Source organism: Oncorhynchus masou, chromosome 24 (assembly GCF_036934945.1).
Source record: "Oncorhynchus masou masou isolate Uvic2021 chromosome 24, UVic_Omas_1.1, whole genome shotgun sequence".
Lineage (NCBI taxonomy): Eukaryota > Metazoa > Chordata > Actinopteri > Salmoniformes > Salmonidae > Oncorhynchus > Oncorhynchus masou.
The window spans coordinates 10,894,757-10,912,338 of NC_088235.1; the positions used below are offsets into that span (position 1 = coordinate 10,894,757).

The window sequence follows — 17,582 nt, forward strand, 5'->3', positions numbered from 1 at the left end:
GAGTAATGGCTGAGGAATGGCTGAGTAATGGTTGAGTAATGGTTGAGTAATGGCTGAGGAATGGCTGAGTAATGGCTGAGGGATGGCTGAGTAATGGTTGAGTAATGGCTGAGGAATGGTTGAGGAATGGTTGAGGAATGGTTGAGGAATGGTTGAGGAATGGTTGAGGAATGGTTTGGCAATGGCTGAGGAATGGCAATGTTCAAGAATTGTCTGCTTTGTCTGTAATTGTCTGCTTTTGTCACGTCCTGACCTTAGTTCCTTTTGTATGTCTCTATTTCAGGTTGGTCAGGGCGTGAGTTGGGGTGGGCTTTCTGTGTTTTGTTCTTCTGTTTATATTTCTATGTGTTTGGCCTGGATTGGTTCCCAATCAGAGGCAGCTGTCAATCGTTGTCTCTGATTGAGAACCATACTTAGGCAGCCTGTTTTCCCACTCTTGTTTGTGGGTGGTTATTTTCCGTTTCAGTGTTTTCACCATACGTGACTGTTTCGTTTTTCCTTTATTCTCTTGTTCGTTTGTTTTTGTGTTCAGTGTAATAAATATGACGAACACTTACCACGCTGCATATTGGTCCGATATGTCCTACTCCTCCTCAGAAGAGGAGGAGAATCGTTACAGCTTTGCTGTGTTTTACATCTCCGTCCTGGTCAGGTCACTATTGTGAATGAGAATGTGTTCTCAATTACTTACCTGGTTAAATAAGATGTGTCAATGCTGTGGAGAGGATGGGAGTTGTAGTTCGGTTGCTGTCAAGCACAGAAATACACTGAGTTGACAAAACATTAAGAACACCTGCTCTTTCCATGTCATAGACTGACCAGGTGAATCCAGGTGAATGACATGATCCCTTATTGATGTCACTTGTTAAATCCACTTCAATCAGTGTAGATGAAGGGGAGGAGACCAGTTGAATAATGATTTGTTAAGCCTTGAGGCGTGGATTGTGTATGTGTTCCATTCATAGGGTGAATGGGCCAGACAAAAGTTTGAAGTGCCTTTGAACGGGGTACGGGAGTAGGAGCCAGACGTTTGTGTCAAGAATTTCAGTGCTGCTGGGTTTTTCACGCTCAACAGTTTCCCGTGTGTATCACGAATGGTCCACCACCCAAAGGACATCCAGCCAACTTGACACAACTGTGGGAAGAATTGGAGTCAACATGGGCCAGCATCCCTGTAGAACGCTTTCGACACCTTGTAGAGTCTATGCCCCGACGAACTTAGTCTGTTCTGAGAGCAAAATGGGGGTTCAACTCAATATTAGGAAGGTGTTGTTTTGTACACTCAGTGTGTATGTGTGTCTGTTGCTAAGGGAAGGAAGAAAGACCTTGTTGCTGTGGTGTGAGCATGAGGATGATCTGGTGCTTCTCTTTGAATCCACCTCCACTGCGGCCTTTACCCCATTCATCCAGAGAGGGCCTGCGCTATGGGTCACATAGGCAGGAGGGGGAGGAGAAATGTGCTTTCAGACAGCTAGTCAGCTAGCTAGTCAGACAGACACGTGTGTGTGTTTGTGTGTGTGTGTTTGTGTGTGTGTGTGTCTGTGTGTGTGTGTGTGTGTGTGCGTGCACGTGTCAGTAAGTATATGTGTGAGTGTGTGCTGCGATTACAGCTGTAAGTCGCTTGGGGTATGTCTCTATCAGTTTTGCACATCGAGAGACTGAATTTTTTTCTCCCATTCCTCCTTGCAAAACAGCTCGAGATCAGTGAGGTTGGATGGAGAGCATTTGTGAACAGCAGTTTTCAGTTCTTTCCACAGATTCTCGATTGGATTCAGGCCTGGACTTTGACTTGGCCATTCTAACACCTGGATATGTTTATTTTTGAACCATTCCATTGTAGATTTTGCTTTATGTTTTGGATCATTGTCTTGTTGGAAGACAAATCTCCGTCCCAGTCTCAGGTCTTTTGCAGACTCCATCAGGTTTTCTTCCAGAATGGTCCTGTATTTGGCTCCATCCATCTTCACATCAATTTTAACCATCTTCCCTGTCCCTGCTGAAGAAAAGCAGGCCCAAACCACCATGTTTGACAGTGGGGATAGTGTTCAGGGTGATGAGCTGTGTTGCTTTTACGCCAAACATAACGTTTTGCATTGTTGCCAAAAAGTTCAATTTTGGTTTCATCTGACCAGAGCACCTTATTCCACATGTTTGGTGTGTCTCCCAGGTGGCTTGTGGCAAACTTTAAACTACACTTTTTATGGATATCTTTAAGAAATGTCTTTCTTCTTGCCACTTTTCCATAAAGGCCAGATTTGTGCAATATACGACTGATTGTTGTCCTATGGACAGAGTCTCCCACCTCAGCTGTAGATCTCTGCAGTTCATCCAGAGTGATCATGGGGCTCTTGGCTGCATCTCTGATCAGTCTTCTCCTTGTATGAGCTGAAAGTTTAGAGGGACGGCCAGGTCTTGGTAGATTTGCAGTGGTCTAGTACTGGGGCGGCAGGGTAGCCTAGTGGTTAGAGTGTTGGACTTGTAACTGAAAGGTTGTAAGTTCATATCCCCGAGCTGACAAGGTACAAATCTGTCATTCTGCCCCTGAACAGGCAGTTAACCCACTGTTCCTAGGCCATCATTGAAAATAAGAATTTGTTCTTAACTGACTTGCCTAGTAAAATAAAGATAAAAATTAAAAACTCCTTCCATTTCAATATTATCGCTTGCACAGTGCTCCTTGGGATGTTTAAAGCTTGGGAAAGCTTTTGTATCCAAATCCGGCTTTAAACTTCTTCACAACAGTATCTCGGACCTGCCTGGTGTGTTCCTTGTTCATCATGATGCTCTCTGCGCTTTTAACGGACCTCTGAGACTATCACAGTGCAGGTGCATTTATACGGAGACTTGATTACACACAGGTGGATTGTATTTATCATCATTAGTCATTTAGGTCAACATTGGATCATTCAGAGATCCTCACTGAACTTCTGGAGAGAGTTTGCTGTACTGAAAGTAAAGGGGCTGAATAATTTTGCACGCCCAATTTTTCAGTTTTTGATTTGTTAAAAAAGTTTGAAATATCCAAAAAATGTTGTTCCACTTCATGATTATGTCCCACTTGTTGTTGATTGAATACAGTTTTATATCTTTATGTTTGAAGCCTGAAATGTGGCAAAAGGTCGCAAAGTTCAAGGGGGCCGAATACTTTCGCAAGGCACTGTGAAGCTAACTCACATGCTGCTATTCTGTGTCCATGTCTAGAACAGCTACTGTAATAATGGGTATTTTCCTTCCTGATAAATCTAATTGTTTTCAAGTACCATTTTAACACTGTTTGAATTGCTGATTAAATTAGAATAGATCCATTTGGTACATCTTAAGGAAAGTACAAAGAACAATAGAACAAAAAGGATATATTGATATCATCATCATCAGCGCATTAACAGTCTGCCTCACTCAAATCACACAAAATGTCTGCCCCCAAATCAAGTCCCCTCTGATTACAGCTGATCCCTCTCTGCTAGATTCAGGTCTGCCAGGATAGTGGGCCGATCTCTTCAAGGTCAACGATCGGATTAGTGTGTCTTAATGTGTATCAGCTGGAAGGAGACAGGTGTGCTTGCGTGAGTGTGTTGCTCTGTCTCTATCCATGGTCCTGAATGCTTCCTTTGCATTCTCTCTGACACTGATGGCAGGTCCCTAAGGACAGACGCACTGCTCTGTCTTGAGCAATCACTCTCCAGTGGTCACTAAGCAGTGTCCTTTTAAAGGGTAGTCTCTAGCTCTCCAGTGGTCACTAGACAGTGTGCTTCTAAAGGGCAGTGTCTATCTACTAGCCATGTCCTGCTCTGTCAGGGTGTCTGTCTCAAAGGTTCACTGTCGGATAATGCAAAGATCAATACATGTACTGACAGATGTCTGATTTTGAACAATGTCCTGACCTATGCAATCACTTTTAGTAGGCACTAGACAATGCCCCCTTTTAAAAGGTACTAGTACCTACTAGCAAGTAGCCATGTCCTGGTCTGTCCCCTTTTAAAGGTTACCCGTATCTAGTATCTAGTAACCATGTCCTGGTCTGTCCCCTTTTAAAGGGTACCAGTATCTAGTATCTAGTAACCATGTCCTGGTCTGTCCCCTTTTAAAGGGTACCAGTATTTAGTAGCCATGTCCTGGTCTGTCCCCTTTTAAAGGTTACCAGTATCTAGTAGCCATGTCCTGGTCTGTCCACTTTTAAAGGTTACCCGTATCTAGTATCTAGTAACCATGTCCTGGTCTGTCCCCTTTTAAAGGGTACCAGTATCTAGTATCTAGTAACCATGTCCTGGTCTGTCCCCTTTTAAAGGGTACCAATATTTAGTAGCCATGTCCTGGTCTGTCCCCTTTTAAAGGGTACCAGAATCTAGTATCTAGTAACCATGTCCTGGTCTGTCCCCTTTTAAAGGTTACCCGTATCTAGTATCTAGTAACCATGTCCTGGTCTGTCCCCTTTTAAAGGTTACCCGTATCTAGTATCTAGTAACCATGTCCTGGTCTGTCCCCTTTTAAAGGGTACCAGTATTTAGTAGCCATGTCCTGGTCTGTCCCCTTTTAAAGGTTACCCTTATCTAGTAACCATGTTCTGGTCTGTCCCCTTTTAAAGGTTACCAGTATCTAGTAACCATGTCCTCGTCTGTCCCCTTTTAAAGGTAACCAGTATCTCGTAGCCATGTCCTGGTCTGTCCCCTTTTAAAGGTTACCAGTATCTAGTAGCTAGTAACCATGTCCTGGTCTGTCCCCTTTTAAAGGTTACCAGTATCTATTATCTAGTAACCATGTCCTGGTCTGTCCCCTTTTAAAGGTTACCAGTATCCAGTATCTAGTAACCATGTCCTGGTCTGTCCCCTTTTAAAGGTTACCCGTATCTAGTAATCATGTCCTGGTCTGTCCCCTTTTAAAGGTTACCCTTATCTAGTAACCATGTCCTGGTCTGTCCCCTTTTAAAGGTTACCAGTATCTAGTAACCATGTCCTGGTCTGTCCCCTTTTAAAGGTTACCCTTATCTAGTAACCATGTCCTGGTCTGTCCCCTTTTAAAGGTTACCAGTATCTAGTAACCATGTCCTGTCTGTCCCCTTTTAAAGGTTACCAGTATCCAGTATCTAGTAACCATGTCCTGGTCTGTCCCCTTTTAAAGGTTACCCTTATCTAGTAACCATGTCCTGGTCTGTCCCCTTTTAAAGGTTACCAGTATCCAGTATCTAGTAACCATGTCCTGGTCTGTCCCCTTTTAAAGGTTACCCGTATCTAGTAATCATGTCCTGGTCTGTCACCTTTTAAAAGGTTACCCTTACCTAGTAACCATGTCCTGGTCTGTCCCCTTTTAAAGCTTACCAGTATCTAGTAACCATGTCCTCGTCTGTCCCCTTTTAAAGGTAACCAGTATCTCGTAGCCATGTCCTGGTCTGTCCCCTTTTAAAGGGTACCAGTATCTAGTAGCTAGTAACCATGTCCTGGTCTGTCCCCTTTTAAAGGTAACCAGTATCCAGTATCTAGTAACCATGTCCTGGTCTGTCCCCTTTTAAAGGTTACCAGTATCCAGTATCTAGTAACCATGTCCTGGTCTGTCCCCTTTTAAAGGTTACCCGTATCTAGTAATCATGTCCTGGTCTGTCCCCTTTTAAAGGTTACCCTTATCTAGTAACCATGTCCTGGTCTGTCCCCTTTTAAAGGTTACCAGTATCTAGTAACCATGTCCTCGTCTGTCCCCTTTTAAAGGTAACCAGTATCTCGTAGCCATGTCCTGGTCTGTCCCCTTTTAAAGGGTACCAGTATCTAGTAGCTAGTAACCATGTCCTGGTCTGTCCCCTTTTAAAGGTAACCAGTATCTAGTAGCTAGTAACCATGTCCTGGTGTAGCCTAGTGGTTAGAGCGTTGGACTAGTAGCCATGTCCTGGTGTAGCCGAGTGGTTAGAGCGTTGGACTAGTAGCCATGTCCTGGTGTAACCTAGTGGTTAGAGCGTTGGACTAGTAGCCATGTCCTGGTGTAGCCTAGTGGTTAGAGTGTTGGACTAGTAGCCATGTCCTGGTGTAACCTAGTGGTTAGAGCGTTGGACTAGTAGCCACGTCCTGGTGTAGCCTAGTGGTTAGAGCGTTGGACTAGTAGCCATGTCCTGGTGTAGCCTAGTGGTTAGAGCGTTGGACTAGTAACCATGTCCTGGTGTAGCCTAGTGGTTAGAGCGTTGGGCTAGTAACTAGAAGTTTGCAAGATCGAATTCCAGAGCTGACAAGGTAAAAATGTGTCGTTCTTCCTCTGAACAAGGCAGTTAACCCACTGTTCCTTGGCCAGGTAACCCACTGTTCTTAGGCCAGTTAACCCACTGTTCCTAGGCCAGTTAACCCACTGTTCCTAGGCTGTCATTGTAAATAAGAATTTGTTCTTAACTGAATTGCCTTGTTAAATAAAGGTAAAATTAAACATTTTAAAAAAGGTGTCACAACACCAGCTCGAAGTCCGTAACAAAAAGGAGACAACGTGTGAATAAATAATAACAAAAATAGATTTATTGACTGAAGTAACATAAATACAATTAACAATGGTGTAATCAGCAGTGTAAGTGAGTGGCTGCGTGAAAAAATGTGATAATGAGGGGTGTTGAAAGGTGCCAAAGCAAGCAAACAAAACAGAGACAAAAATGCCAAACCAGACTCTATCAGTGTGTCTGCATGGAGAGAGTCCCCTCAATGAATGAGGAAGAGGTGTATTTATCCTGGGACACACCCAAGCCCAGGTGTGTCCTGACGACCCTCCCAGCCCCGCCCACCGACATCCTAATATGGAAAACAAGAGCAAAGAGAAAGAATACGGCAGACAGAGTGGGAGGGGCGTCACAAAGGGTACCAGAATCTAGTAGCTTGTAGCCATGTCCTGGTCTGTCCCCTTTTAAAGGTTACCAGTATCTAGTAACCATGTCCTGGTCTGTCCCCTTTTAAAGGTTACCAGTATCTAGTAACCATGTTCTGGTCTGTCCCCTTTTAAAGGTTACCAGTATCTAGTAACCATGTCCTGGTCTGTCCCTTTTTAAAGGTTACCAGTATCTAGTAACCATGTTCTGGTCTGTCCCCTTTTAAAGGTTACCAGTATCTAGTAGCCATGTCCTGGTCTGTCCCCTTTTAAAGGTTACCAGTATCTAGTAACCATGTCCTGGTCTGTCCCCTTTTAAAGGTTACCAGTATCTAGTAACCATGTCCTGGTCTGTCCCCTTTTAAAGGTTACCAGTATCTAGTAACCATGTCCTGGTCTGTCCCCTTTTAAAGGGTACCAGAATCTAGTAACCATGTCCTGGTCTGTCCCCTTTTAAAGGGTACCAGTATCTTGTAACCATGTCCTGGTCTGTCCCCTTTTAAAGGGTACCAGAATCTAGTAACCATGTCCTGGTCTGTCCCCTTTTAAAGGGTACCAGAATCTAGTAACCATGTCCTGGTCTGTCCCCTTTTAAAGGGTACCAGAATCTAGTAGCTAGTAGCCATGTCCTGGTCTGTCCCCTTTTAAAGGGTACCAGAATCTAGTAACCATGTCCTGGTCTGTCCCCTTTTAAAGGGTACCAGAATCTAGTAACCATGTCCTGGTCTGTCCCCTTTTAAAGGGTACCAGAATCTAGTAACCATGTCCTGGTCTGTCCCCTTTTAAAGGGTACCAGAATCTAGTAGCTAGTAGCCATGTCCTGGTCTGTCCCCTTTTAAAGGGTACCAGAATCTAGTAACCATGTCCTGGTCTGTCCCCTTTTAAAGGGTACCAGAATCTAGTAGCTAGTAGCCATGTCCTGGTCTGTCCCCTTTTAAAGGGTACCAGAATCTAGTAGCTTGTAGCCATGTCCTGGTCTGTCCCCTTTTAAAGGGTACCAGAATCTAGTAGATAGTAGCCATGTCCTGGTCTGTCCCCTTTTAAAGGGTACCAGAATCTAGTAACCATGTCCTGGTCTGTCCCCTTTTAAAGGGTACCAGAATCTAGTAGCTTGTAGCCATGTCCTGGTCTGTCCCCTTTTAAAGGGTACCAGAATCTAGTAGCTTGTAGCCATGTCCTGGTCTGTCCCCTTTTAAAGGGTACCAGAATCTAGTAGCTAGTAGCCATGTCCTGGTCTGTCCCCTTTTAAAGGGTACCAGAATCTAGTAGCTAGTAGCCATGTCCTGGTCTGTCCCCTTTTAAAGGGTACCAGATTCTAGTAGCTAGTAGCCATGTCCTGGTCTGTCTCCTTTTAAAGGGTACCAGATTCTAGTAGCTAGTAGCCATGTCCTGGTCAGAGGTGAGATGTCTGATGAGTGGAAGATGAACATTTTTAGATTGTTTTGGTTCATGTTGGACAAGTAAAATCAGTCAAAGTAAACGCTCTGTTAGAAATGAAGTCTTCACATAACCCTACGACATTGTGTTTGCTTCTATCCCTCACATAACGCCTCTACGATTTACACAGCCCTGTTTTACCCACCAACCTCCCTCTCTCCCAGGAGACAGCTCCAAGAGGAACGCTGGTATAACACTACCGACTAATGCTGTGTACATGTAATGGCAGCACTGATGTTGCTGTAATAAGATAACTGTGAAGTTTCTCGCCTCTCTTCCCACGTCTAGTTCTTTGTCCCAAATGGCATTGTATTTCCTAGTGCCCTATGGGCCCTGGTAAAGCAGACAACAGTATATAGGAAATGTGGGGGACATTTGAGATGTGGTTTTGACCTATGTAACGGCTGCACTGATACGGACTAGATGTTGTCCTCATCTCTAACTAGTTAACTGTACTGTTGTCCTCATCTCTCACTAGTTAACTGTACTGTTGTCCTCATCTCTCACTAGTTAACTGTACTGTTGTCCTCATCTCTCACTAGTTAACTGTAATGTTGTTGTCATCTCTCACTAGTTAACTGTACTGTTGTCCTCATCTCTCACTAGTTAACTGTAATGTAGTCCTCATCTCTCACTAGTTAACTGTACTGTTGTCCTCATCTCTCACTAGTTAACTGTAATGTTGTCCTCACCTCTTACTAGTTATCTGTAATGTTGTCGTCTCTCACTAGTTAACTGTACTGTTGTCCTCATCTCTCACTAGTTAACTGTACTGGTGTCCTCATCTCTCACTAGTTAACTGCACTGTTGTCCTCACCTCTCACTAGTTAACTGTACTGTTGTTGTCATCTCTCACTAGTTAACTGTAATGTTGTTGTCATCTCTCTCTAATTAACTGTAATGTTGTTGTCATCTCTCACTAGTTAACTGTAATGTTGTCCTCATCTCTAACTAGTTATATGTAATGTTGTCCTCATCTCTCACTAGTTAACTGTAATGTTGTTGTCATCTCTCACTAATTAACTGTACTGTTGTTGTCATCACTCACTAGTTATCTGTAATGTTGTCCTCATCTCTCACCAGTTAACTGTAATGTTGTTGTCATATCTCACTAGTTAACTGTACTGTTGTTGTCATCTCTCACTAGTTAACTGTAATGTTGTTGTCATCTCTCACTAATTAACTGTAATGTTGTTGTCATCTCTCACTAGTTAACTGTAATGTTGTCCTCATCTCTAACTAGTTATATGTAATGTTGTCCTCACCTCTTACTAGTTATCTGTAATGTTGTCATCTCTCACTAGTTAACTGTACTGTTGTCCTCATCTCTCACTAGTTAACTGTACTGTTGTCCTCATCTCTCACTAGTTAACTGTACTGTTGTCCTCATCTCTCACTAGTTAACTGTACTGTTGTTGTCATCTCTCACTAGTTAACTGTAATGTTGTTGTCATCTCTCACTAATTAACTGTAATGTTGTTGTCATCTCTCACTAGTTAACTGTAATGTTGTCCTCATCTCTCACTAGTTATATGTAATGTTGTCCTCATCTCTCACTAGTTAACTGTAATGTTGTTGTCATCTCTCACTAATTAACTGTAATGTTGTTGTCATCTCTCACTAATTAACTGTAATGTTGTTGTCATCACTCACTAGTTATCTGTAATGTTGTCCTCATCTCTCACTAGTTAACTGTAATGTTGTTGTCATCTCTCACTAGTTATCTGTAATGTTGTCCTCATCTCTCACTAGTTATATGTAATGTTGTCCTCATCTCTCACTAGTTAACTGTAATGTTGTTGTCCTCTCCCACTAATTAACTGTAATGTTGTTGTCATCTCTCACTAGTTAACTGTAATGTTGTTGTCCTCTCCCACTAATTAACTGAAATGTTGTTGTCATCTCCCACTAATTAACTGTAATGTTGTTGTCATCTCTAACTAGTTAACTGTGATGTTGTCGTCTCTCACTAGTTAACTGTAATGTTGTCCTCATCTCTCACTCGTTAACTGTAATGTTGTCGTCTCTCACTAGTTAACTGTAATGTTGTCCTCATCTCTAACTAGTTAACTGTGATGTTGTCGTCTCTCACTAGTTAACTGTAATGTTGTCCTCATCTCTAACTAGTTAACTGTAATGTTGTCGTCTCTCACTAGTTAACTGTGATGTTGTCGTCTCTCACTAGTTAACTGTAATGTTGTCCTCATCTCTAACTAGTTAACTGTAATGTTGTCCTCATCTCTCACTAGTTATCTGTAATGTTGTCCTCATCTCTCACTAGTTATCTGTAATGTTGTCCTCACCTCTCACTAGTTATCTGTAATGTTGTCCTCATCTCTAACTAGTTATCTGTAATGTTGTCCTCACCTCTCACTAGTTAACTATAATGTTGTCCTCATCTCTCACTGGTTAACTGTACTGTTGTCCTCATCTCTCACTAGTTATCTGTAATGTTGTCCTCATCTCTCACTAGTTAACTGTAATGTTGTCCTGACCTCTCACTAGTCAACTGTAATGTTGTCCTGACCTCTCACTAGTTAACTGTAATGTTGTCCTGACCTCTCACTAGTTAACTGTAATGTTGTCCTGACCTCTCACTAGTTAACTGTAATGTTGTCCTGACCTCTCACTTGTTATTAACTGTAATGTTGTTGTCATCTCTCTAGATCTATCCAGGTGCAGTGGAGCTGATGCAGGTCATCGAGGAATTCATCCACATCGTTGGCCTGGGCATGAAGGATTTCCACAACGCCTATCTGATGACTGGGAACTTGGGTAAGAACCACAGACAGATCTATTCTCACAGCCCACAGGCCTGGGATGGGAGTCCCACAGCCTTATTTTTCTCCACAACCCAGCCACCCAGCTGGGTGAAAGTAACAATTATCAAATCGATATTCAACAATCAATCGTCCATGTGTGAATAAACAAAATGTTTCTGCTGCTGACTCCCCATGTCAATTCCCCCTCCATCCATCAGTAATCTGGGATAAATTATGCGTGGAAGGGAGGGGAGGAGAAGGAGGGAGGGGAGGAAGGAAGGAGGGGATGGAGGCTTAGCCTAACAAACAACCACTAATCAATATGGTTATTTAAAACCTAGCTTGTGATTAACTCCTAAGAAAACACTCACATCCGACGTTCCAACATCAACCATGTCTTCAGTGGGTAGAAACCGTGGTCAGGGTGAGTCAACCATAGAATGAACCTCAAGTCTCTAGGTCCAGTATTCCAAAAGAACCCCCCTATCACAGTTTGAGGTCCAGTATTCCAATAGGACCCTCCTAACACAGATCTAGGTCCAGTATTCCAATGGTACCTTCCTAACACAGATCTAGGTCCAGTATTCCAATAGAAACCGTGTGGATTGAACCCTCCTAACACAGATTGAGGTCCAGTATTCCAATAGAAACCGTGTTGATAGAACCCTCCAAACACAGATCTAGGTCCAGTATTCCAATAGGAACCGCTTGGATTGAACCCTCCGAACACAGATCTAGGTCCAGTATTCCAATAGAACCCTCCTAACACAGATCTAGGTCCAGTATTCCAATAGAACCCTCCTAACACAGATCTAGGTCCAGTATTCCAATAGAACCCTCCTAACACAGATCTAGGTCCAGTATTCCAATAGAAACCGTGTGGATTGAACCCTCCTAACACAGATTGAGGTCCAGTATTCCAATAGAAACCGTGTTGATAGAACCCTCCAAACACAGATCTAGGTCCAGTATTCCAATAGGAACCGCTTGGATTGAACCCTCCGAACACAGATCTAGGTCCAGTATTCCAATAGAACCCTCCTAACACAGATCTAGGTCCAGTATTCCAATAGAACCCTCCTAACACAGATCTAGGTCCAGTATTCCAATAGAACCCTCCTAACACAGATTGAGGTCCAGTATTCCAATAGAACCCTCCTAACACAGATCTAGGTCCAGTATTCCAATAGAACCCTCCTAACACAGATCTAGGTCCAGTATTCCAATAGAACCCTCCTAACACAGATTGAGGTCCAGTATTCCAATAGAACCCTCCTAACACAGATCTAGGTCCAGTATTCCAATAGAACCCTCCTAACACAGATTGAGGTCCAGTATTCCAATAGAACCCTCCTAACACAGATTGAGGTCCAGTATTCCAATAGAAACCGTGTGGATAGAACCCTCCTAACACAGATCTAGGTCCAGTATTCCAATAGAACCCTCCTAACACAGATCTAGGTCCAGTATTCCAATAGAACCCTCCTAACACAGATTGAGGTCCAGTATTCCAATAGAACCCTCCTAACACAGATCTAGGTCCAGTATTCCAATAGAACCCTCCTAACACAGATTGAGGTCCAGTATTCCAATAGAACCCTCCTAACACAGATTGAGGTCCAGTATTCCAATAGAACCCTCCTAACACAAATCTAGGTCCAGTATTCCAATAGAAACCGTGTGGATAGAACCCTCCTAACACAGATCTAGGTCCAGTATTCCAATAGAAACCGTGTGGATAGAACCCTCCTAACACAGATCTAGGTCCAGTATTCCAATAGAAACCGTGTGGATAGAACCCTCCTAACACAGATCTAGGTCCAGTATTCCAATAGAAACCGTGTGGATAGAACCCTCCTAACACAGATCTAGGTCCAGTATTCCAATAGAAACCGTGTGGATAGAACCCTCCTAACACAGATCTAGGTCCAGTATTCCAATAGAACCCTCCTAGCACAGATCTAGGTCCAGTATTCCAATAGAAACCGTGTGGATAGAACCCTCCTAACACAGATCTAGGTCCAGTATTCCAATAGAACCCTCCTAGCACAGATCTAGGTCCAGTATTCCAATAGAAACCGTGTGGATAGAACCCTCCTAGCACAGATCTAGGTCCAGTATTCCAATAGAAACCGTGTGGATAGAACCCTCCTAACACAGATCTAGGTCCAGTATTCCAATAGAACCCTCCTAACACAGATCTAGGTCCAGTATTCCAATAGAAACCGTGTGGATAGAACCCTCCTAACACAGATCTAGGTCCAGTATTCCAATAGAACCCTCCTAACACAGATTGAGGTCCAGTATTCCAATAGAACCCTCCTAACACAGATCTAGGTCCAGTATTCCAATAGAAACCGTGTGGATAGAACCCTCCTAACACAGATCTAGGTCCAGTATTCCAATAGAAACTGTGTGGATAGAACCCTCCTAGCACAGATCTAGGTCCAGTATTCCAATAGAAACCGTGTGGATAGAACCCTCCTAACACAGATCTAGGTCCAGTATTCCAATAGAACCCTCCTAGCACAGATCTAGGTCCAGTATTCCAATAGAAACCGTGTGGATAGAACCCTCCTAACACAGATCTAGGTCCAGCATTCCAATAGAACCCTCCTAGCACAGATCTAGGTCCAGTATTCCAATAGAAACCGTGTGGATAGAACCCTCCTAGCACAGATCTAGGTCCAGTATTCCAATAGAAACCGTGTGGATAGAACCCTCCTAACACAGATCTAGGTCCAGTATTCCAATAGAACCCTCCTAACACAGATCTAGGTCCAGTATTCCAATAGAAACCGTGTGGATAGAACCCTCCTAACACAGATCTAGGTCCAGTATTCCAATAGAACCCTCCTAACACAGATTGAGGTCCAGTATTCCAATAGAACCCTCCTAACACAGATCTAGGTCCAGTATTCCAATAGAAACCGTGTGGATAGAACCCTCCTAACACAGATCTAGGTCCAGTATTCCAATAGAAACTGTGTGGATAGAACCCTCCTAGCACAGATCTAGGTCCAGTATTCCAATAGGAACCGTGTGGATAGTACTGCTGCACACAGCACTGTCAGATCTCAGAGGGAAGTTGGAATTGAGATTCTCAGCATATTTGGATGCTATTGGTTGTAATGGCATCCCATTCATTTTGTAACCTATATATTTTGTATTTCTGTGGAGTTGTTTAAAGAAACTGTAATTATTTCAGCAGCAGGATATAAACAAATGCACAATACAAAACATCTCCATTGGCGTTCCTCAGATACCTCTCAACATTCCACACTTGATAAAACCTTGATGGGTTCTCATGTTTTAAATCGAGTCATCGTAAACACACAGCACTTCCGTCAACCAAAGCCAAGGTCACATATAATTACACATACCTGTAGATCCTAATGATACTCATGCTAGAAGGACTGTGTCCCAAATCGCAACCTATTCCCTACCCTATTCCTTACATACTGCATTACTTTTGACTAGAGCCCTATGAGCCCTGTTCAAAAGTAGTGCACTATTTAGAGAATAGGGTGCCATTTGGGACGCATGCACTTGAAACGTGAAGAAAAAGTGGGCCCTAGAAAGTCCGGATGAATCATAACCTCACCAGAGACTCTTTGTGATGAGAGAAAATGGTCTCTTAATTATGGTTCCTCCTAAGTGTGTCTCAGATGACCTTCAGCGTGTCCTGAGTGGCACCCTATTCCCTGTGTAGTGCACTACTTTTTTACCAGGGCCCATAGGGTATCCCATTGGGCTCTGGTCAAATGTAGTAACTTGTATAGACTATAGGCTGCCATTTGGGACTCAGACTTATGTGGAAGAAGCATTTATACACACTGGAGCAAACAAGCATTCCTTTAAAATCTCACCCACTTTTATGCTACTGTTATCTTAAATAAGTCTTTCCCTGACATAAATACTTTCTCTTCACATAATGTTGTAAAAGCTGAAAGAACAAACTGTCTGTTACATGAATAGACCGATGGATTTCACTTTCAGTGTCTTCTGGTTAAAATAACACTGAGTTGCTAATGGATACTGACGCAGACAGAATGAACATATAGCCATCTCTGACTGTTGTTAACATAGGAGACGTCAGGGATATTACAGTCATCTCCTTCACTCTGCTTCCAAGTGGAAGAAAACCAACAGTCGTTTTGATTTACATCTTCTGCCATACATTTTACCAGGACCACAAAGTACACCTAAAAGAGGAAACTAACTAACGCCTATGTTTTGGTCCTGACCACTGTCCTTGGTCCTGACCGCTGTCCTCGGTCTTGACCGCTGTCCTCGGTCCTGACCGCTGTCCTCGGTCGTGACCTCTGTCCTCGGTCCTGACCGCTGTCCTCGGTCCTGACCGCAGGCTGCAGTGCGACCACAATACACTACACACACACACACACAGAGAGAGAGAGAGAGAGAGAGAGAGAGAGAGAGAGAGAGAGAGAGAGAGAGAGAGAGAGAGAGAGAGAGAGAGAGAGAGAGAGAGAGAGAGAGAGAGAGAGAGAGAGAAAGAGAGAGAGAGACAGAGAGACAGACAGACAGACAGACAGACAGACAGACAGACAGACAGACAGACAGACAGAATAAGAGAGTGACACACACTACACAGATTGCTTACATCTTGTTGAATAATGTAGCAGCAGTCTCAGTGGTATTTCATTTCCCAGTCAACCACAAACCTACACTACCTCCCTGTCTGGAAGGAAGAATAGAACTATGATCATTATTTATTCATGCAAATTAAAACACTTCTGTATTGCGGCGGTTTAGGCACATCTTGTGGAGACATTCATCCAGAGCTGTGTACAAATACTATTTGAAACCATTTCAAACACTTTTGCTGGGCTTGATTGAACTCATCTGTTGCAATGGAGCCAGTACAATAGTCAAACGAGTACAAACCCCGCCCATTTGGCTGTCCAGACCAGCTTAGCAAACGCTGTTTTTACTTGGAAGATTTCAAAAAGTATTTAAACCCAGGTGTGAATGATTCTTTACCGGACTTTACAATGTGACTAACATATAACCCCATTATTACACTGTAGACACACCCACTGGGAACAGACATCATTTACAATGTGACTAACATATAACCCCATTATTACACTGTAGACACACCCACTGGGAACAGACATCATTTACAATGTGACTAACATATAACCCCATTATTACACTGTAGACACACCCACTGGGAACAGACATCATTTACAATGTGACTAACATATAACCCCATTATTACACTGTAGACACACCCACTGGGAACAGACATCATTTACAATGTGACTAACATATAACCCCATTATTACACTGTAGACACACCCACTGGGAACAGACATCATTTACAATGTGACTAACATATAACCCCATTATTACACTGTAGACACACCCACTGGGAACAGACATCATTTACAATGTGACTAACATATAACCCCATTATTACACTGTAGACACACCCACTGGGAACAGACATCATTTACAATGTGACTAACATATAACCCCATTATTACACTGTAGACACACCCACTGGGAACAGACATCATTTACAATGTGACTAACATATAACCCCATTATTACACTGTAGACACACCCACTGGGAACAGACATCATTTACAATGTGACTAACATATAACCCCATTATTACACTGTAGACACACCCACTGGGAACAGACATCATTTACAATGTGACTAACATATAACCCCATTATTACACTGTAGACACACCCACTGGGAACAGACATCATTTACAATGTGACTAACATATAACCCCATTATTACACTGTAGACACACCCACTGGGAACAGACATCATTTACAATGTCACTAACATATAACCCCATTATTACACTGTAGACACACCCACTGGGAACAGACATCATTTACAATGTGACTAACATATAACCCCATTATTACACTGTAGACACACCCACTGGGAACAGACATCATTTACAATGTGACTAACATATAACCCCATTATTACACTGTAGACACACCCACTGGGAACAGACATCATTTACAATGTGACTAACATATAACCCCATTATTACACTGTAGACACACCCACTGGGAACAGACATCATTTACAATGTGACTAACATATAACCCCATTATTACACTGTAGACACACCCACTGGGAACAGACTTCATTTACAATGTGACTAACATATAACCCCATTATTACACTGTAGACACACCCACTGGGAACAGACATCATTTACAATGTGACTAACATATAACCCCATTATTACACTGTAGACACACCCACTGGGAACAGACATCATTTACAATGTGACTAACATATAACCCCATTATTACACTGTAGACACACCCACTGGGAACAGACATCATTTACAATGTGACTAACATATAACCCCATTATTACACTGTAGACACACCCACTGGGAACAGACATCATTTACAATGTGACTAACATATAACCCCATTATTACACTGTAGACACACCCACTGGGAACACACATCATTTACAATGTGACTAACATATAACCCCATTATTACACTGTAGACACACCCACTGGGAACAGACATCATTTACAATGTG

The 17,582-nt window shown here is 42.8% G+C and overlaps 1 protein-coding gene across 1 annotated transcript in view; it reads left to right on the forward strand.

Annotated features, from left to right (window-relative positions):
• Positions 1-17,582, forward strand: part of LOC135513391 (adhesion G protein-coupled receptor B3-like) — a 143,934-nt gene that overhangs the window by 36,530 nt on the left and 89,822 nt on the right. Inside the window, exon 6 of the mRNA XM_064936315.1 lies at positions 10,926-11,034. Within this exon, the coding sequence (XP_064792387.1) occupies positions 10,926-11,034 (109 nt within the window). The remainder of the gene's footprint in view (positions 1-10,925; positions 11,035-17,582) is intronic.